General features: G+C 40.0%; 1 protein-coding gene across 1 annotated transcript in view; it reads right to left on the bottom strand.

Moving 5' to 3' along the window:
• Positions 1-22,592, bottom strand: part of LOC134359153 (cilia- and flagella-associated protein 54-like) — a 510,505-nt gene that overhangs the window by 335,053 nt on the left and 152,860 nt on the right. The window contains exons 19-26 of the mRNA XM_063072102.1: positions 20,471-20,524; positions 14,011-14,132; positions 13,117-13,293; positions 11,073-11,165; positions 10,704-10,889; positions 10,190-10,332; positions 2,114-2,261; positions 1,617-1,772 (exon numbers count right to left, since the gene is read on the bottom strand). Coding sequence (XP_062928172.1) covers positions 1,617-1,772; positions 2,114-2,261; positions 10,190-10,332; positions 10,704-10,889; positions 11,073-11,165; positions 13,117-13,293; positions 14,011-14,132; positions 20,471-20,524 — 1,079 coding nt within the window. The remainder of the gene's footprint in view (positions 1-1,616; positions 1,773-2,113; positions 2,262-10,189; positions 10,333-10,703; positions 10,890-11,072; positions 11,166-13,116; positions 13,294-14,010; positions 14,133-20,470; positions 20,525-22,592) is intronic.

Here is a 22,592-nt window from a genome sequence, read left to right on the forward strand (position 1 = left end):
TATCAGTTGAGGGGAACTGATTTAGTCCTCATTCCTGGCTTGGAATGGAGGGATTGTATATCCAATGAAAGATGAATCAATTAGGACCAGGAATTAAAAGCTGGAAAAAATGACAGAGGACATCTTATCTCAGAAAGGAACTTGCTAGTGTTTGAGAGGGTCCAGAGGGAGTTTGCAAGAATGATCCCAGGAATGAAAGAGTTATCGTATGAGAAGTGTTTGATGGCTCTGGGCCTGTACCTGCTGGAGTTTAGAAGAATGGGGTGGGGGATCTCATTGATATCTAAAAAGCATTGAAATGCTGAAATAAAGTGGACATGGAAAGGATATTTCCTATAGTGGGGGAGACCAGGACAAGAGGCCACAGCCTTAAAATAGAAGGACATCCCTTTAGAACAGAGGTGAAGTGAAATTTCTTTAGATAGAATGTGGTGAATCTGTGGAATTCACTGCCACAGGCGACTGTGGAGTACAAGTCATTTAAAATGGAAGTTAACAGGGGTTTTTAATTAGTAAGGGAGTCAAAGATTACGGGGCAAAGGCAGGAGATAGGAGTTGAGGGGGATAAAAAAAATCAATCTTGATGGAATGGTGGAGCAGACTCAATGGGCCAAATGCCCTAATTATGCCCCTGTGTCTTATTGTCTACGGTTTTATGGCATTAAATGTGCACAGCAATTGGGAGAAAGAATGAAGCCCAGATTAGAGAAATATGTTTGTTGCTGCATGAACAGGTTTCGCTTGTGGATCTTCTGGAGTAGGTATATGAAAGACGACAACACTATGAAATAAAGTTGACTGAAGGTAATGGCCTGACATTCAGCATTAGGGCTATGGTCTCGTGGGAAATATGAGGTCATGACTGAAAACTCACGTTAGTCAGGGGTCAATGTGGTTAGGTCTTCTCAAATGTGCTACCTGACCTGCTGAGTGTTTCCAGCATCTTCTGGTCTTATTTCTGAATCTTGCTTTATTTTCAGATCTGATACTTTCGTTGGTTTTCAGTAGGATACCAAAGAGTTCTCATGGACAGATGTTCACTTAGGCTGTTTCATTAAACCATGCAGTGTTATTTTCTACATTATGACAAAAAAAATGTATTGTAGGTATTGAAGAGAGTACTGAAATATTTTCAAGAACAATCATGAGCAATACCCAGCATGAACAGGTCAAGTCTTAAAAGGGAAAGCCAAGGAGCAAACTGATAGGTCTTCAAGACCATTAAAGAATAGACAAAGAGAAGATGATGCCATTTGAGGTGGTGGCCATAACTAAGCATGGTAAATTTAAAAGTTATTAGTAAATCATATAAAAAAATCCTGATGAAATACTAAATGTAGTTGTGGTTGAGAGTATTTTACTATTTAAACAAACACTGAGCAGCCACAGGGAGGAGAAAGTTGTACTAATAAGGTTAGATGAAAGGGTTGGGAAAATGCTCTTCTGGAAAACAATCATAAACACTAGCACAGACCCAAAGTGACAAATGTCCTGCTTCTGTAGCAAACATTCTGTGTTGTTATGTAATTTCCACTGATGTTTAATAATTAGTTCAGTTTGTATATCATGTAACTGACACAAAAGCAAATTCTACTACTGTTCTCATGCATTCTAACCTGCACAACTGGGACTGAAGAAATCCTGTGAAAGATGATGGGTGCAAGAAGTCCATAACAGTGGGCAACAGCCTGCAGTGCTTGATTAGCATCGTTGATCCAACCAGCAAGATCAATGGCTACCAGCATCCTTTCACATTTCACCAGTCTACCCAGCTGTGAATTAAAATACCAGGTTATCAATATCACTGTCCCCTTTGTTACCAGCACTGGACTGGTTCAAATCAAATCACAGTATACCACCTCTACTTGTAAGGTCAATGTCATTTCTGATAGAAACTGTCAAAACCAGTCACCTCACAACTCCATTCTAATTTTCCCTCTTCTAAAGAAAATCAATTTATGTTTTGAGTGATTACTAACGAGTTGTAAGTAAATTATTAAGAAAATATTATTTATCAAATCTTATCAATTTCAAATATTACTTCATGTATTGAATTTGGTACATATTGGTACAAATACATAACTTTTAACTTGAAGTAGTCCTCAGAACATACTTGTCCATTGTAGAGTGGTCCACCATCACAGACAGAGTCACAGAAAGTAGCTCCTTCCTTGCAATTAATATCAGATTCAATGAAGATATTTCCCAGAAAATTTTGTAGAAGAATGGGAGATGCCAAAGATACAGCAAAATTATTTAATCTGTAAACCAAAAACAGAGTAATGGATATTATAGTTAAACAAAGAACTATGTAGATAGCTCCTTGGTGAAGCAGGCTTCTTTATCCCCCAAGCCTGCTTCACCAAGGAGCTATCTACATCTGCCTTAAAAATATTCAAACACTCAATTTCAACCATATTTTGAGGAAGGGAATTCCAAAACTTCACATATCACTCAGAAAAAGGCCTCATACGTTTTAAAAGGGTGATTCTTTATTTGCAAACAGTAACCACCCCCCACCCCCCCAGTTCTAGAGTCTCCCACGAGAGGAAACATTCTCTGTACATCTGCTTTGCTAATCAATTTGCATTTCTGTGTCTCTGAATAATGTGGACATAACACAAAAGTCATCACAGCTCACCTTGCAGAATTCTCAACAAGTTCAAAATGTTGGGGTGCACGAGTTCTCTGAGAATGGAGAATAAGTTCTAAACAGCTGGCTACATACAATGCTGAGCGGGTGCTTACTGCTTTTTTATTTACACACATTAAAAATTTGGATATAACTGTAGAAGGTTTGCAGATGAAATGAAAACTGGGGGTGTACTGAAAGTGACAAAAATAGTCTTAAGCTAAGGATAAGATAACATTGATCAGTTGGCAAGATGACAGAGCAAGAGCAAATGGAATTTAATCATGATAAATTCAAGGAGATGAACTTTTGGAAGACTGATAAGAATAGGATGTACATAATGAATGGTAAGGCCTAGGAACTACTGAGGAACAGAGGGACCTCTGCGTACAAGTCCAAGAATCCTTGAAGGTGGCAGCAAAGATAGATAAGGTGGTGAAAAGAGCATTCGGGATACTTCCCTTCATTAGCTGGGGCTTCTAAGAACAGGAAGGTTATGGTACAGCTTTATATAATATTGGTCTGTTTCAGCTCCTAGCATTAAACCCAAAAAAGACTGTACACTGATAATGACTGATTTACACTTCTTTGTTTCTGTTCACCCGTTAAGTCTCCAAATAAGTCTTCGTGAGGCCCAGTGCTCACTCTGTTAACCCTTTTCCTTTTTGAAGTTTCGAAAGAAAATTTTATTATCTGTTTATATATGGCTAGTTTTATGTTGTACTCTAATGTTTCTTTCTGTATTAATTTTCCAGTCATTCATTGCTGTCATTTACTTTCTTGACCAATCTTCTGATATACTCATCTTGGTGGGAGAATATGCTTCTTCTTTAAGTTTGATTCTACTTTAACTTTTTACTTCCCACCTCCCACGTTCCCACTCCTGAAATTTTGCATTCTCGTTGGAATGTACCTTGCACCTTACTGTCTACCTGCACTAAAATTTCTCTGGAACACTTTATTCTGCATTGTTATTGTTTTATTTTGTATGACCTCAATAAATTGTTGGAATGAATTGATCAGTATGGATGATTTGCAAAACACAATTCTCATTGTACCTCAGTACATGTGACAATAAGAATCCAATTTACTAACTTACTTTAACCCTTTCTGACAATTTAACCTATTCTGACAATTTTAACTGGCTCTGCTTCTGTACCCTATAATTGCCTTTACTGAATTACAAAATACTTGTAATTAACCCATAATCCATCTTGTCTCTCACAAACTGAACACAAAATTTAATTACATTATGAATACTTGATAAGGACATCAACTCAATACTAGGTCTCACACTGATCTCAGGTTGGCTCCAGAATCTTTTCAATATTATCCCATTTACGTTAATTTTGCCCATCTGAGTTTTCAGCCAAAAAACGGATTTAAAACCCTCATGAGTAGCACCATACCTGACAGTAAAGCACCAATTATTTTTTTAGCCTCTATCCTACCACGTGATCACCATTATGGGATTTTGTATTTTTTTTTACGTCCACTCAATCTGCTCCATGTACAGGTTTCCTGAATTCCTTACAATTACACAAAGTCTATCATTAATTAAACCCGCCGATAAGGGGGGTGCTGTTGTAGTCTGGCGTACTGACCTCTACCTTGCCGAGGCACAGCGACAACTCGCGGATACCTCCTCTTATTTACCCCTCCATCGTGACCCCACTAAGGAGCACCAGGCCATTGTCTCCCACACCATCACCGACTTTATCCGCTCAGGGGATCTCCCATTCACTGCTACCAACCTTATAGTGCCAAACCCCGCACTTCCTGTTTCTACCTCCTACCCAAGATCCACAAACCTGCCTGTCCTGGCCGACCTATTGTCTCAGCTTGCTCCTGCCCCACCGAACTCATTTCTGCATACCTCGACACTGTTTTATCACCCCTTGTTCAATCCCTTCTGACCTATGTTCGTGACACTTCTCACGGTCTTAAACTTTTCGATGATTTTAAGTTCCCTGGCCCCCACCGCTTTATTTTCACCATGGATGTCCAGTCCTTATATACTTCCATCCCCCATCAGGAAGGTCTCAAAGCTCTACGCTTCTTTTTGGATTCCAAACCTAATCAGTTCCCTTCTACCACCACTCTGCTTCGTCTAGCGGAATTAGTCCTTACTCTTAATAATTTCTCCTTTGGCTCCTCCCACTTCCTCCAAACTAAAGGTGTAGCTATGGGCACCCGTATGGGTCCTAGCTATGCCTGCCTTTTTGTTGGCTTTGTGGAACAATCTATGTTCCATGCCTATTCTGGTATCTGTCCCCCACTTTTCCTTCGCTACATCGACGACTGCATTGGCGCTGCTTCCTGCACGCATGCAGAACTCGTTGACTTTATTAACTTTGCCTCCAACTTTCACCCTGCCCTCAAGTTTACCTGGTCCATTTCCGACACCTCCCTCCCCTTTCTAGATCTTTCTGTCTCTGTCTCTGGAGACAGCTTATCCACTGATGTCTACTATAAGCCTACTGACTCTCACAGCTATCTGGACTATTCCTCTTCTCACCCTGTCTCTTGCAAAAACGCCATCCCCTTCTCGCAATTCCTCCATCTCCGCCGCATCTGCTCTCAGGATGAGGCTTTACATTCTAGGACGAGGGAGATGTCTTCCTTTTTCAAAGAAAGGGGCTTCCCTTCCTCCACTATCGACTCTGCTCTTAAACGCATCTCCCCCATTTCACGTACATCTGCTCTCACTCCATCCTCCCACCACCACACTAGGAATAGGGTTCCCCTGGTCCTCACCTACCACCCCACCAGCCTCCGGGTCCAACATATTATTCTCCGTAACTTCCGCCACCTCCAACGGGATCCCACCACTAAGCACATCTTTCCCTCCCCCACTCTCTCTGCATTCCACAGGGATCATTCCCTACACAACTCCCTTGTCCATTCGTCCCTCCCATCCCTCCCCACTGATCTCCCTCCTGGCACTTATCCGTGTAAGCGGAACAAGTGCTACACATGCCCTTACACTTCCTCCCTTACCACCATTCAGGGCCCCAAACAGTCCTTCCAGGTGAGGCATCACTTCACCTGTGAGTCGACTGGGGTGATATACTGCGTCCAGTGCTCCTGATGTGGCCTTTTAAATATTGGCGAGACCCGATGCAGACTGGGAGACCGCTTTGCTGAACATCTACGCTCAGTCCGCCAGAGAAACCAGGATCTCCCAGTGGCCACACATTTTAATTCCACATCCCATTCCCATTCTGATATGTCTATCCACGGCCTCCTCTACTGTAAAGATGAAGCCACACTCAGGTTGGAGGAACAACACCTTATATTCCGTCTGGGTAGCCTCCAACCTGATGGCATGAACATCGACTTCTCTAACTTCTGCTAAGGCCCCACCTCCCCCTCGTACCCCATCTGTTACTCATTTTTACGCACACATTCTTTCTCTCACTCTCCTTTTTCTCCCTCTGTCCCTCTGAATATACCTCTTGCCCATCCTCTGGGTCAACCCCCCCACCCCGTCTTTCTTCCCGGACCTCCTGTCCCATGATCCTCTCGTATTCCCTTTTGCCTATCACCTGTTCAGCCCGGCTCTATCCCTCCCCCTCCTGTCTTCTCCTATCATTTTGGATCTCCCCCTCCCCTCCAACTTTCAAATCCCTTACTCACTCTTCCTTCAGTTAGTCCTGAAAAAGGGTCTCGGCCTGAAACGTCGACTGCACCTCTTCCTACAGATGCTGCTTGGCCTGCTGCGTTCACCAGCAACTTCGATGTATGTTGCTATCATTAATTGATGGCTTTTCCCAGCTTCCTGCCTTTCCTGAATTGTCACATACCCTTTAAAGTTTGGATTCCAGTTTCTGTCACCTTGAAGCCCTGTTTCTGTAATGACTGTATGATCATGCTTATATATTTCTATTTGCCCTCAGTTCATCTGATTAATTTTAAATGCTTGGAATGTTCAAATGGAGACTTTTCTTCTGTCCTTTCAGTATTTTGTCATATTTAGCCTTATGTACAGTGCCTTGAAAAAGTATTTAGTCTCCAACCCTTTGTTCACATAAATGAGTATTACAACTAGATATTTAAAAGATTCAAAGTACATTTATTAGCAAAGTATGTATGCAGTATACAACCCTGAGATTCGTCTTCCCTAGACAGCCATGAAACAAAGAAAACCATGGAACCCATTCAAGGAAATACAGCAAACCTCCCACCCCCGCCTCCCATGCACAAAGAAAAACAAATTGCACAAACGGCAAAAAAGAGCGAAAAACACAAAATATAAAAGACAAAAATCGAAAGCGTCCAGGCATATTCAGTTCAGCTCAGTCCAGTTCAATCTAGTGCTATCAGTCATATTCTACAGGCCACCCCAATCAAAATAGGAACAAAAAAAAAAGAAATGACCAGAGACCAGAAACAGATCATAATGTGAACTACAGAGTTCAATCCACAAACTGCATCGATTAAATCTTGCCTAAGGCCCAGGACTCTGGCACAATCGTCCGGCAGCATCAAGCAAGAGGGAGAGAAAGACCTGTCACATGCAGATACCCTCCTTCAGCATCAGCAAACAAGAGGCTGGTAGATGGTGCTGAACAGCCACTTGTCCTCTGCTCTCACCTTGATGATTTCAATGTTCCTTGACACTTCAATCAACAAGATCGGCAAGAAATAGAGTCAATTATGATCTCCAGGCTTCTTGCCTTTGCTTAAAACACTTTGCTTGAAACCTCACCAGACACCCACAGATACAGCAAAGCACCAGACTGCTCAATTGGCTCAAAAACACACCACCCAAAGATTGATCACAGTTTTCAACAATAGCAGAACCACAGTTAAAAGAAAAAGATGTGAAAGGAGTCGTTTTGTGAACCATCTGGAGGATGTTGCCCTTGGTCATGTTGTTTGTTGACGCCATCTTCTACGCTTGATCGATTTAACTGAGAATTTTTATTTGTGAATCATGCGCTCCTTTTTTTCTCACAATGGAGCCAAAAAACAGGGAAAAAATGTAAAGCATGAAAAACTAAAATTTTAAAAACTGAAATGTCAGCACATCGAAAGTATCCACCCCTCTTTGCTCAGTACTGAGTTGAACAAACCCTCTCAGCTATTACAGCAAATAGTCTCTATTAGCTTTTCAAAATGTGATGGAGCAAGATTTGCCCATTCCTCCTCACAAAATTACTTAAGCTGTTCTAGGTTAGTAGGGGAGCAGTGGTGGACAGCAATCTTGAGGTCTTGCTAGAGATGTTCAATCAGGTTAAGGTCAGGTATAATGAATTCCTACATCTGACAGGAGGATCATTCCATTCTGTCTACTCTGTACTAACCAAAAAGGATTACCCCTTCTTATCTGTGCCTCTGTCTATTCTTGCTGAAGCCTGTTAAGCTATAGCTTTCCCACTCTATCCTTGGCACACTCCAACAATGGCCGCTCACTTGACCCTGCCTTCCTTTTATTTAGAGCTGAGATTAGGCCTCTGACCCCAACACTTGCCACACTTGCACAGCTGGAAAAGCTCGGCCTTAACTAAATCTGCTCCTTTTATACTCCTTTTATACTTTCTCTCTCTTCTGACCTTTGGTAGGGCTCTGATACCGACACTTACTGTGCCTGAGTTCCGGGGAAAAAAAGAACAGATTTACCCAAATTTGCTCCTTTTATATTCTCACTTCAACCTTCAATAGGCCTCTGACACCAGTATTTACCATGCCTGCACAGCCAAAAAAGACTGGACTTACCCGAGTCTGCCCCTTTCATACTTTCTCTCTCTCTCCCAGACCTACGGTAGGGCTCCATCACCAACACTTATTGGTCATTAGTTATTGGTTTATTAATGTGACATGAACTGAGATAGAGTGGAAAACCTATTTTGCATGTTATCAAAACAAGATCATTCCAAACACAAGTGCATGAATGCAGTACAAATGAAAAGGCAACAACAGAATGCAGAATATAGCATGACAATCGGAGGGAAAGTGCAATGGAGGTAGGCAACGGCCAGGATGAATTAGATTGAGAGCTAGAGTTCATCTTTAATATACAAGAGGTCCACTCAACAGTGGGATAGAAAATGTCCTTGATGCACACTTTCAAGCTTTCAAGCTCTCTTGCCCAATGGGAGGTGGGGAGCTGGGGAGAAGAGAGAATGACTGAATGGGAGCAGTCTTGGATTGTGTTGGTTAAGTTGCGGATCTAACATGGAACATTGATCTTTGAACATGTTTGAATCTGACCGTGCCGCTAGAAAACTGAAAGAGCTAGTGCCAGTTATGATAGCTATGAAATTGCCAGATTGTTATGAAAAGCTATATGGTTCACCAATGTTATTCAGGAAAGGAAATCTGTCATGCTTACCTAGCCTTGCCCAAGCCTGACTCAAAACTCACCAGTCTGAATCAGAACTGCCTTCTCAGTTTAGGTAAATGAGAATGTACAATAAGGAGCAATGATGTTTACACCTTATGAATGAACAATTAGAAAATATTAATATTCAGATTTCTCACAACACAAAACCAACCAGCTCTCAGATCAATCCCATCGATCTTATCACCCTGAGTCCTGATGAAGGGACTCGGCCTGAAATGTCAACTGTTCACACTTTTCCATAGAAGCTGCCTGGCTGGCCGAGCTCTTCCAGCACTTTATGTATGTTGCATATGCAGATTTTCTTGTGTTTGTGGTCCTATCACCCTATTCATTTTCCTTGAAACTAATCTCTTGCACAAGACTATCAATTCCCTTTATTTCTGCTGCCATTCCGGGGCAATTTACAGAAGTCATTTAACTAAATAAACTGCATACCTTTGCAGAAAACAGAGGAAATTCAAAGGCAGCAGCCAAGGCCAGGACAGAACCTAGTGTGCTGGACCAGTGAGATAACAGTGCTAGCTGTTGTAACAGTATGCTACTGATCAGGAAAAGTAGTCCCCATTTTTATACCCAACCGAACAACACTGCATACTCTAGTCTGAAAAGTAGCTGTTTACCATGACTCTGTCTATCCCTCAGTTGCTTTCATTCTGCCCAAAAGTCTGAAAGACAGAACTTTGTCCGCTCTTTGGGAATGCTGTGTCAATACAAAGTGAGATTATAAACTAAATTTATAAATGAAACCATATTAAGAGAAAAAGGAGTTTCCAAAAATATTGCATTTACTTAGATAGGAGTTACAAGGAATGATGCAAGATCTGTTGTTTAATTTGTTTAAAGCCCTTAACTCCGAGTGGAGTCATCGAGACGCCGTCGTGACAATTTTTTTTAGCAGGCTTTCTTATTTTTACAAGGCCAAGTTGCTAGCTCGATGTTCAACCCAGCAAGGATGGAAAGCGTGCAAGGGAGCTGGCTGGATTCGAACTTGGAGCCTTCGCTCCAAAGTCCGGCACTGATGCCACTACGTCACCAGCCAGCCATGCAAGATTTAGTTAAGCAGGTAAAAAAAAAGAAAAAATCTGCTTTTCAGCTTAAATCCTATTTGCATTTTGGGATGAGATATGAAAATTGTGCTTCCTAAGAAGCCTAATGCTATTTAAATTTACCTTGAGCTGAACAGGATATGAGGGAGAAACAATTTGTACCTTTTCTGAGTGATGTACCATTCAGTTTTGTTCAAAGTATTCCATGTATCTGGAGGAGGTGGAGATGCTTCTGAGACAAAGTGATCCCACAGCACTGAGAAAGCTGCCTTTGCGACTGGATAATGGCCCAATTGATATGCTGTCTAAATAAAATGAAAACCAATTACAACATAACATCTTTTGAAAAATAAATGCTCTCAAAATGATATGGTTATATTCCTATGAGCAATGTAAGAACACAATCAATTTATTATTTGTAGCATACTTATATCAATCTGCTGTAATACTTGACTATGTTTGGATAACTACATGACAGAAGCACACAGAGTTAAAAGGGACATAGGTGTTTAAAACTAAAAGGTTAGAGGGGACTTAAGGAAGAATTTTATCACTGCAACACGAGAGGGGGAGAAGGTCAGAGGGTCAGATGTCAACTTACTGTAATTAATCTATAGCTACACACAAAAGGCGCGAAAGGAAGTGTCCCACCTTATAATTAAGAGAGCAGTTTTACCTGACAAAGATAGGTCCATGTTGTAAAAATAGAAAGCGGATGATACGCTAGAATTGGCTTTGTTGTCTGCCCAATTCCTTTTCCAATGATTTTTCCATCTTTTGAATAAGCAGCAACAGCAAAAATGTACTTTTCATTAGGTTCAAGTCCTTTTACCTCCAGTGAACAATCTTCAAAGGCTGGTACCTATCAGCAAAAGAAAAATGTTTTCCACAGTATTTCGGACTATATTGCTTCATACGATTTGGCTGGTAAAATACAGAATATTTAAAGGCTAATTCCATTTTAAAATGAATAAATAGAAATTGTATGACTCTAGATATCATAGGATGCTCATCCATGGCATGTGCTTTGTTTATGTTTAGGTACCTCTCGTCCTGTACCCTGAAGGTGGAAATCCTTCAGCCTGACTTTGAGAATGGATCCTGTTGCACTACGACCAAATATTCGATACCAAGAAACCTCAATAAAAAGACAGAAGAAACTTTATTTTAGTACTTAAAAATATAAAAACAGGAGATTTCAGTTAATTGGGCCAATGTTTAATCGGGGCCGTTGCTTATTTGGGACAACTCCTAAAGACCAAAAACTAATCAAGAAAATAGCCAAGATTCCCTTTGTTTATTTGGGATACTATACCACTTAATTGGAACAAGAGACTGTTGTCAAATAACTTTAACTCGCGTCAGACAAATGCATTTATGTGGCTGATAAACATTACATCATGCTTAGAGCGAACATTTTTTAAATTAGCATCAGTTGCATGTGCTTGTGATCAAAAATCAGCGGATTTTATACCTGATAGCGAGAAATAAAGAGCAAGACAGTTCAGAACTGTTTTGCTCACTGAGGCTTCATGCATTCAGGCTTGGAGATACCAGAAATGGCCAGAAATGAAAAGGAAAATTAACTTCAATAAGTTAGGAACTACAAAGAATTTGAAGGTATCAATAATCACATTGAATGTTACAATGAAAATGAAGATTTGAAAGATGCAATCGCTGAAAGTATTGCCTGCATGATCTGCACTAGATGGCTGCTCTGATTTTGTTCATTTACAGCCAATTAAAAGAACACCACAGGGGACACTGGATGAATTTCTCCGTCGATAACTATTAGGAACTAATGCACAGTTTTATAGTACTGCGGTAAGTATTGGTAGTGTTCTAATTTGATCTGTATTTCATTTAAATACATAATTTGTTATTCAGTTATACGGTAGTTTGTCTTTTTTATACCTTTTTACCTATTTCCATGAAATTTTGGTTAATTTGGTAATAGGGTTAGGGTTAGAGGGTTAGGGTTAGGGTTAGGGTTAGAGGGTTAGGGTTAGGGTTAGGGTTAGAGGGTTAGGGTTAGGGTTAGGGTTAGAGGGTTAGGGTTAGGGTTAGGGTTAATTAGGCTGCTTAATTGGGCCAAAATGTACTGGTCTCAGTGTGTCCCAGTTAACTGCAATCCACTGTATAAACTGATTGGTTAAATTGTAACTCTAGGCTTTAAACTTGCCACCTTGCATTGGGCTACTCTAATGTCACACAAATTAAGAGAGTTTAACAAAGAATGTGGTGGAGGAGGTTAAATAGTCACTTCACAGTATTCTGCATTGCTAAACCCTTCAACAACCAGATGAGATCTTCACCAATCTTCCCAAATGCCTTTGTCGCAGTTGTCAATTTGCATAACTAATAATTTCCATGCAAAGGGTGGTAAACTTCAAAGGCAAGCTAATCGGCTTCAATTTCCTACTTGAAACACCTAATTCCAAAAGATTTTTTTTTAAAAACAAGCAATTTATCACCAATGCCTTGAATTCACTATTCATCTTGTGCAGAATTTTTGTCAAATACTTTATGAAAACAATCAAGATTTTTTTGACTGAATTTCACATATTCAAATTTTTTTTAAAGATTTGAGCAGATTTTGAGGTATTCCTGTTACTCCTAAAATCACATTTACAACAGGTGCAAGTAGCTGAGATCAGCATATGTTTATAGCTTCCAGAGAACTTTTATCCAACATTTCCCACTACCAACATTAAGATGATGAATCTGCAACTGCAAAATTTTTGTGCCAACTGCACCAGTCGATTTTCCTAATGAACTACTCTTACACTACTAAATGCTGCAATCTGACCCAGAAGATATATAGATACTTAATCCATGCAATTTTAGAACTGCACAAATAATTTCTGTAGGTGCAATGAATTGGACTTAAAATAAATAAAATTTGAAAACTTAAGAAGAAAATTATTAATATCCAAATTATCTGTTTCTTTTGGCCATTAAATCAGCCACTACTAGAATAAAATTAAAACCGTTATAGAATTATTTATTTTGACTCTTATGGTGATATCCTTTATACATTAATAAATAAAATAACACAATCTAAAAAGATGTTCTAAAAATGTGTCAACCTTTTCAGATGAAGCAAAAGGAGCTGGCTTGAATATCATAGAATTGTGTGTCCTGGACACCAGGATGGGGGCTGGTGCAACATCAAACTCCGTGTTATCAGAAGAATCCTTTTGTGTATTTAACAAATATAGTTTCTTCTCCTCAGCTTCAGCTTTCCGTAGAAGAGTAACAGCTTCCTGCAAAATGAAATGCTTTCCTTTAAGATTTGTCACCTGAAGAAATCATTTTAATACTTAACCAATTATGATTAACAGGATCATCTTTTTCTTCATGATGTTTGGACATCTATGTTAAATTAATATTAAGACAGTAATGAAGTTTGGGTATATGAACACCCACTGGCAATACATTGCATGTTGGCATAGGATTATATTATGCACATGAACAGAGTTTTCCCAAAGCTTGCGATAAGGTTATGGTGGAGTAGTACGGAGGGCTATGGTCCAGATGTGGTTCCATGGGACAAGGCAGAGTAACAGTTTGGTATGAACTAGATGGGACAAAGGGACTGTTTCTGTGTTATAGTGCTCTATAACTCTACGAGACAATATGAAGGATGTGAAGAGTGAGAACAGAGTGAGATTAGACTGTGCTAAATGATACAGAATATGATAAATAAGTGAGTTTATATTGGGTGTGCATATAAATGTATTTGGTAGCAGAGATAAAATAAGATTGGAATGTGTAGAACATAAGAAGATAGGTAGACATAATTATGACAGACTGTATAACATATCAAATGGCCCACACTCGATCAATGAAAAGATTAAAAATAACTAAGTTGCGAAGACTTTAATGGAGGAACAGAGGAATCATATATTTTGAATGTTATAGAGGACTGTGAATACTGTAACATTAATAAAGAACTCTTTCTGTATGTGAGCAGCAATTACCTCAAAAAGACTTTTTTGCAAGGCATAGTCATCTTCTTTACTATGTAACGACAACACTTTTTGAATTAGAAATAGTGCCTTCAACACCTTGTTCTTCTTCACCTTCTTAATGATGTCTGCTTCTGATCGGACAAAAATAAAAACCACATCACAGAGCAAACCATTCAGCCTGTTGAGTCCAACCATTTAGACAGGGGATCCCAACCTTTTTATGCCACGGGCCCCTATCATTCACTAGGGGTCCATGGACCCCAGGTTGGGAACCCTTTCTTTAGAAAAAAAATCCAATTCTCATCTGCTTTCCAGCCTTCTCCTAACAGAGGTGGAAATCTTTTCCTTTCAGGGACTTATTCAACTTTCTATGAACTCTGAAAATTATGAAAGCTGCAGATAAGACCATAAGACATTAGGAGCAAAATTAGGCCATTCGACCTATTGAGTCTGCTCTGCCATTCCACCATGGCTGATTTATTATCCCTCTTGACCCCATTCTCCTGCCTGCTCCCCATAACTTTTGACTTATCTCTGCCCATTATGCCACTGGCGTTTAGGGCAACAATGAAAGCCCTCCACCTCTGGAGGGTGTTCAGGGCTTTCTTCATCATATCAGAAGCTTCCGCTTGGTTTTCGCTAATGTCAGTCATGCAAGTCCTGGGTGGAGACTCAGGAATACCATTGCACTCACATGTAGAAGGAATTTTCATTGCTGTTTCTGTAACAACTTTGCTTTATCAGTTAGGGTTGTTCACCCTGAGTTGAACCCTCGAACCTGGAGGATCAGTGGACCACCATTAGTCTGGCCTCTACCCTTTGACTTGTTTGGCATGGGTGACCCTACCAAGAGCCAAAGCTGAAAGCCCTAACTCCAGCCAACATAGCTCTCCGCGTCATTAAGGGATGCAAGCCTTCAAACCCTACAATGAGGTTGTGGTCCTCTTGGAGGCATGACCTTTGGCACCCTGATTAATCAACCTCTGCCATAAATATATCCAATGACTTGGCCTGCACAGCCACCTGTGGCAATGAATTCCACAGATTCACCACCCTCTAGCTCAAGAAATTTTGCCTCATCTCTGTTCTAGATGGATGTCTCTCTATTCTGAGACTGTACCCTCTGGTCCTAGACTCCCACACTATAGATGCTGGAATCCAAAATGAAAACAGATTCTTCAACCTGAAACTAACTCTGTTTCCATAAAACCATAAGATATAGGAGCAGAATTAGGCCATTTAGCCCATCGAGTCTGTGCCTCCATTTCATCAGGGCTAATACAATTTTCCTCTCAGTCCCAATCTCCTGCTTTTTCCCTGTATTACTTCACGCCCTGAGCAATCAATAATCTATAAACCTCTGCCTTAAAGACCAGAAGCTGTGCCCTCAGGTCCAACACTCTCCCACCATAGGAAACATCCTCTCCACATCCACTCTATCAAGACCTTTCACTATTTGATAGGTTTCAGTGAGGTCACCCCTCATTCTTCCGAATTCTAGCAAATATAGGCCCAGCGCCATCAAATGCTCTTCGTATGACAAGCCATTCAACCCTGGAATTATTTTCATGAACCTCTTTTGAACCCTCTCTAATTTCAGCACATCCTTTCTTAGATAAAGGGCCCAAAACTGCTCACAATACTTCAAGCGAGGCTTCACCAGTGCTTTATAAAGTCTCAACATCACATGCTTGTTTTCATAATCTAGTCCTCTTGAAATGAATGCTAACATTACATTTGTCTTCCTCACCACAGACTCAACCTGCAAATTAACCTTCAGGGAATCCTGCACAAGGACTCCCAAGTCCCTTTGCACCCCAGTTATCCTTATTTTCTCTCCGTTTAGAAGATAGTCAACACTTTCATTTCTTCTACCAAAGTACATGACCATACACTTCTCGACACTGTATTCCATCTGCCATTTCTTTTCCTATTCCCCAAGTCCTTCCACTTCCTCAAAACTACCTTGCCCTCCACCTATCTTCATATTGTCTACAAACTTTGCAACAAAGCCATCAATTCCATCATCCAAATCGTTGACATATAACTGCTTTATCCATGCTAGAGTCTTTCCTGTAATACCATAGGCTTTCAGCTTGTTAAGCAGATTCATATGTGGCACCTTGTTAAAGGCCTTCTGAAAATCTAAGTACAGAACATCAAGCAATTCTTCTTTGTCTATCCTGCTTTTTATTTCTTCAAAGAATTCAAACAGATTTGTCAGGCAAAATTTTCCCTTGAGGAAATTATGCTGACTACGACCTATTTTATCATGAACCTCCAAGTGCCCTGAGACCTCATCCTTAATAATCAATTCTAACATCTTCCCAACCACTAAGGTCAGACTAACTGGCCTGTAGTTTCCTTTCTGCTGTCTCTTTCCCTTCTTGAAAAGTGAAATGACATTTGGAATTTTCCAGTCTTCCAGAACCATTGCAGAATCTAGTGATTCTTGGAAGATCATTACTAATGCCTCCACAGTCTCTTCAGCCACCTCCTTCAGAACCCTGAAGTGCACACCATTTGGTCCAGGTGACTTATCTCCATTCAGACCTTTCAGCTTCCCAAAAACCTTCTCTCTAGTTATGATAACTTCACACACTTCTGCCCCCTGACACTCTCGAACTTCCACCATACTGCTAGTGTCTTCCACAGTGGAGACTGATGCAAAATATTTATTCAGTTCATCCACCATTTCATTGTTCCCCATTACTACCTCTCAGCATCATTTTTCAGTGGTCCAATATCTACTCATACCTCTCTTTTACACTTTACGTATCTAAAGAAACCTTTGGTATGCTCTTTAATATTACTGGCTAGCTTACTTTCATATTTCATCTGTACCTTAATGACTTTTTTAGTTGCCTTCTGTTAGTTTTTAAAAGCTTTCCCTTCCTCTAACTTCCCAATAATTTTTGCTTTATTGTATGCCCTCTCTTTGGCTTTTATGTTGGCTTTGACTTCTCTTGTTAGCCACAGTTGTGTCATCTTTCCTTTAGAATACTTCTTCCTCTTTGAGTTGTATAAATGGATCGATTGGTAGATACTTTATTGATCCGTGCCTTTAAAATTGCTTCCTGGGTGTTTTCGATGTTTTCTGCTCTCCCTTCCAGTTGTATTCACTTTCACTACTATTTCAGAAGTTGATTCCAGATATTATGTATTCACTGATTAAAAGAGACTGTTTTCGTTTCATCTGGTACTGTTGCCAATCATCTTCACTTTACATCCCTTAGTTCTTTATTATTCCATCAATGGGAGGAGTTTCTGTCAAGCTATTCTGTCAATGCCCTTCACGATTATCATTCAGCACCAAGCAATTAAAAAGTGGCTGATCGTGAAGTGAAATATCATAATGCCCATTCTATGTAATTACATAAATCTCTGGAAATTTATTCATACATATCTTTGTGTGAGTAATGCTCACACATGTCTGTTGTGATTGAACAGGCATCACACACCACATAGCATTTTGGCTGTGGTACCACAGTTCAATCAGGAACCCCAACAAGATACACAAACCCCATTTCCAGAAAAGTTGGGATATTTTCCAAAATGCAATAAAAACAAAAATCTGTGATATGTTAATTCACGTGAACCTTTATTTAACTGACAAAAGTACAAAGAAAAGATTTTCAATAGTTTTACTGACCAATTTAATTGTATTTTGTAAATATACACAAATTTAGAATTTGATGGCTGCAACACACTCAACAAGAGTTGGGACAGAGTTAAAATAAGATTGAAAAGTGCACAGAATATTCAAGTAACACCGGTTCGGAAGACTCCACATTAAGCAGGCTAATTGGTAGCAGGTGAGATATCGTGACTGGGTATAAAAGTAGCATCCATCAAAGGCTCAGTCTTTCCAAGCAAGGATGGGTCGTGGCTCACCCCTTTGTGCCAAAATTCGTGAGAGAATTGTTAGTCAGTTCAAAAGGAACATTTCTCAACGCAAGATTGCAGAGAATTTAGGTCTTTCAACATCTACAGTACATAATGTTGTGAAAAGATTCAGAGAATTCAGAGACATCTCAGTGCGTAAAGGGCAAGGTCGGAAACCACTGTTGAATGCGCGTGATCTTCGAGCCCTCAGGCGGCACTGCCTAAGAAACCGTCATGCTACTGTGACAATTATAGCCACCTGGGCTCGGAGTACTTCGGAAAACCATTGTCATTCAACACAGTCCATCGCTGCATCCAGAAATGCAACTTGAAACTGTATTACGCAAGGAGGAAGCCATACATCAACTCTATGTAGAAACGCCGGCGAGTTCTCTGGGCCCGAGCTCATCTCAGATGGACCGAAAGACTGTGGAACTGTGTGCTGTGGTCAGACGACTCCACATTTCAGCTAGTTTTCGGGAAAAACGGGTGTCGAGTTCTCCGTGCCAAAGATGAAAAGGACCATCCAGATTGTTATCAGCGAAAGGTGCAAAAGCCAGCATCTGTGATGGTATGGGGGTGCATCAGTGCCCACGGCATGGGTGAGTTGCACGTATGGGAAGGTACCATTGACTCTGAGGCGTATATTAGGATTTTAGAGAGACATATGTTGCCATCAAGGCGACGTCTGTTCCCGGGACGTCCATGTTTATTTCAGCAGGACAATGCCAGACCACATTCTGCACGGGCTACAACAGCGTGGCTTTGTAGACACAGAGTGCGTGTGCTTGACTGGCCTGCTGCCAGTCCAGATCCATCTCCTATTGAAAATGTATGGCGCATCATGAAGAGGAGAATCAGACAACGGCGACCACGGACTGTTGAGCAGCTGAAGTCTTATATCAAGCAAGAATGGACAAAATTTCCAATTGCAAATCTACTACAATTAGTATCCTCAGTTCCAAAATGATTAAAAAGTGTTATTAAAAGGAAAGGTGATGTAACACATGCCTCTGTCCCAACTTTTGTTGAGTGTGTTGCAGCCATCAAATTCTAAATTTGTGTATGTTTACAAAATACAATTAAGTTGGTCAGTAAAACTATTGAAAATCTTTTCTTTGTACTTTTGTCAGTTAAAAAAAAGTTCACGTGAATTAACATATCACAGATCTTTGTTTTTATTGCATTTTGGAAAATATCCCAACTTTTCTGGAAATGGGGTTTGTATATTTTACTTACCTTTTGTCCTTGATGGGCAACGCCCTCAATGTTGTCCACACCCCCAGGCCACAATCAACCACCCACCCCAACCAACCAATTACTCCATGACTCTTCTGAACAGCCCAAGTTCCAAACCTGACCCTGACTACAGCTGAACCCCAACCCAGTCCATGCCTCTTCTGCATCTCAGAATTGATCCAAGCCCAGATCACTATCAAGTCTGACCATAGGTAATCCTCAGTGAAAAGAACCTGGGCACCATTACAATTACAGTAATGAGCCCACAATCTACTTGCTGAACTTCTGAATTATAATAGGATCAGGCGTAAAGGGAGAGTGTGTAAAAGTAGTGAAGGCAATATTGGATTAGCCTAATCTTTTGAATGGCAGTGCAGAGAAGAGGGTTGAGTGGCTTCATCTTGCTTCTATTTCTTACAATCTCCTAATGCAGCAGACAACAACAACAACATTGTACACCCACTGGAAAAGTTAGTGGAACTGAAAGCTGATAAATCCCAGTGGCTTATGACCTGAATCCAAGGGTAGTGAAGAAGATGGCAATGGTGACTTTTTAAGCAACTGTATTTAATTTACTTTCCTCAAAATCTCTACCAAAATTATAATACGCTTCAGAATTATAAAAATGACCACCTGGGTGCCTACTGCTGGTATCAGTTGTTTTTTTAATATACTTTTTGTAAGATATTAGTTGAAATAATGCAAGAATAAAATCATAGTTTTAATTGTGTCAGTAAAAAGAAAACTAATTTGTATTTTAACAATTTGTATCTTTAACAAACTCATGCATTTTTCCACAGTATGTGGTGATTTGTCCCCACTTACTGGCAGAAAGTGGTAAAGCAGTTACATATACTTCATTTTTTCATTGGCTAAGTGTTAGCTTATTACCCACGTGCTATGATTACGCAACAGTTTATTCTTATCTAAGGGATTTCTGATATCTGGATCATAAAGCTGATAGATTTTTCAAAAGAACCATCTTTTCACTGAATCTGCTTTGCTTCTCAGCTCCTGACATGCTTTGTTTCTTATTTAAAATTCAAAATAAATGATCATGAAGAATCAATTATAATACACTTCAGAATTATAAAAATGACCACCTGAGTGCCAACTGTTGGAATCAGTTGTTTTTTTGAGCAAGGTTCTTGCTCATTCCTGAACTCCTAAAGGTATCCAGGAATCAAAAATTACTGAGATCTGACACTACATAATGAAAACTAATGAAAAAATGCTATCTACTAATAGTTTTTCTTAAGTCTTTTTCATTTTTGCTATACTTTCATCATCACAATACCTTAAATTGCATTTATTGATTTCTACATATGAATTTGCTTGGACTTACCTGTTGATCCAGTACTACTGGTTCCCTGACCACCACTTTTGGAATTCAGTAAATCTTCAATAGACAACAAGGGAAAAGTTAGAATAGAGAGTATTAACCACTGATTAGCAACTAATTATCCCACTAATTTACCAGTTCTCACTAATGCTGGTGAATCTCACACTTCTTTCAATACAAATTAATTTACTTCTCTGCTTTCACCATTCTCATTCCTCATATAAAAGATCAATCTCTTATTTCAGCAATAATTACAAAGAATGACATACAGAATGACAACTAGTCTTTGGCAGCACTGTGACACAGCTGACAGAGCCATTGCCAGAGACCCAGGTTCAAATCTAACTCGGGTGCTGTCAGTATGGAGTTTGTATATTTTTCCTGTAACTTCATGGATTTCCTCTGGATGCTCCAATTTCCTCCCACATCCCTAAAGTATGCAGCTGGTAGGTTAACTAGACACTTTAACACCCCTAGTGAGTATGTGAGTGATAGAATCTGCGGAGCTGAACAGAATATAGAGGGAATAAAAAACGGGAATAACATGAGATTAGATGATGACACCAAGACTGGGAGTGCAGTGGATAGCAAGGAAGACCATCATAGATTGTAGCAGGATCTGGACCAGCTGGAAAAATGGGCTGAAAAATGGTAGGTGGAATTTAATGAGGCATTGCACTTTGGTAGGATATCAGAGTAGGTCTTGCACAGTGAGCAGTAGGGCACTGAGATGTGCAGTAGATCAAAGGGACCTGGGAATACAGGTCTATAATTCATTGAAAGTGGAGTTGCATGTAAATAGGATCACAAAGAAAGCTTTTGGCACATTGGCCTTCATAAATCAAAGTATTGAGTACAGGGGATGAGATGGTATGTTGAAGTTGTATAAAACCTAATATTAAGTATTGTGTGCAGTTCTGGTTACTTACCAACAGGAAAGAGGTAAATAAGGTTGAAAGAGTACAGAGAAAATTTACAGGGATGTTGCCGGGTCTGGAGGATCTGAATTATAAGGAAAGATTGAATAGGTTAGGACTTTATTCATTGAGAGGAGATTTGATAGAGGTATACAAAATTATGAGAAGTATAGACAGGATAAATACAAGCAAGCTTTTTCCACTGAGGTTAGGTGGGACGACAACTAGAGGTCATGGGTTAAGGGTGAAAGGTAAAAAGTTTAAGAGGAACTTAAGGGGAAACTCCTTCACTCAGAGGGTGAAGAGTGTGGAAGAAGTGGTGTACCCGAGCTCGATTTCAACGTTTAAGAGAAGGCTGGATAGGTACATGGATAGTAGGGGTATGGAGGGCGATGGTTCCGGTATAGGTCAATGGGAATAGGCAGTTTAAATGGTTCAGCATGAACTAGATGGGACAAAGGGTCTGTTTCTGTGCTGTGCTTTTCGATGACTTTATGACTCTATGACTCTAGTGTAAAACTGGTGGTTTATGGTCAGTGCGGACTCAATATGCCTGCTTCTGGGATGTACACAAAGAGGAAACCCAGGCAGTCACAGGGAGACTTACGGACAGCAGTGAGATTGAACCTGGGCCAATGGTGCTGCAATAACATTATGCAAATTGCTACACTACCATGCCACTTTTTTCTCAGGGAAGGGTAGCTTAAAACTATAAGGTACAGATTTAAGGTGAGGGGATAGATTTAAAGGAGACCTGAGAAGCAACTCTTTTCACACACAGGTTATTGGATAAGCTGCCAGAGAAGTGGCAGAAACATGTACAACTACAATATTTAAAAGACATTTGGACAGAAACATGGGTAGGAAAAGGTTTAGAGGGTTATCAGGGAAATATCGTATAACACATAGATCTGTGCGATTCTAAGAGGCTGCCCTGTGTGTGGTCACACAGATGATACATGCCACAGATTATAGATGCCAAATGTCACTTTATCACTGCATTCAAACTTCAGAGAGGTATTCTGCTCAAGAAGGTAATCAATTTGTTTGCATCCAGTGACTGATGACTGGGGCTGTTTCTGGGTGTTGAGTAATTAATTTTTCAGTAATATTTGAGTAACTTTCTAAATATTTTGTTTAATTAAGCATTCTTTGTTTGTTTACATAATTCATGACAGGTTATATCTAAAAGCACATGAATGCATTAC

The sequence above is a fragment of the Mobula hypostoma genome, chromosome 20 (genome assembly GCF_963921235.1).
Source record: "Mobula hypostoma chromosome 20, sMobHyp1.1, whole genome shotgun sequence".
Classification (NCBI taxonomy): domain Eukaryota; kingdom Metazoa; phylum Chordata; class Chondrichthyes; order Myliobatiformes; family Myliobatidae; genus Mobula; species Mobula hypostoma.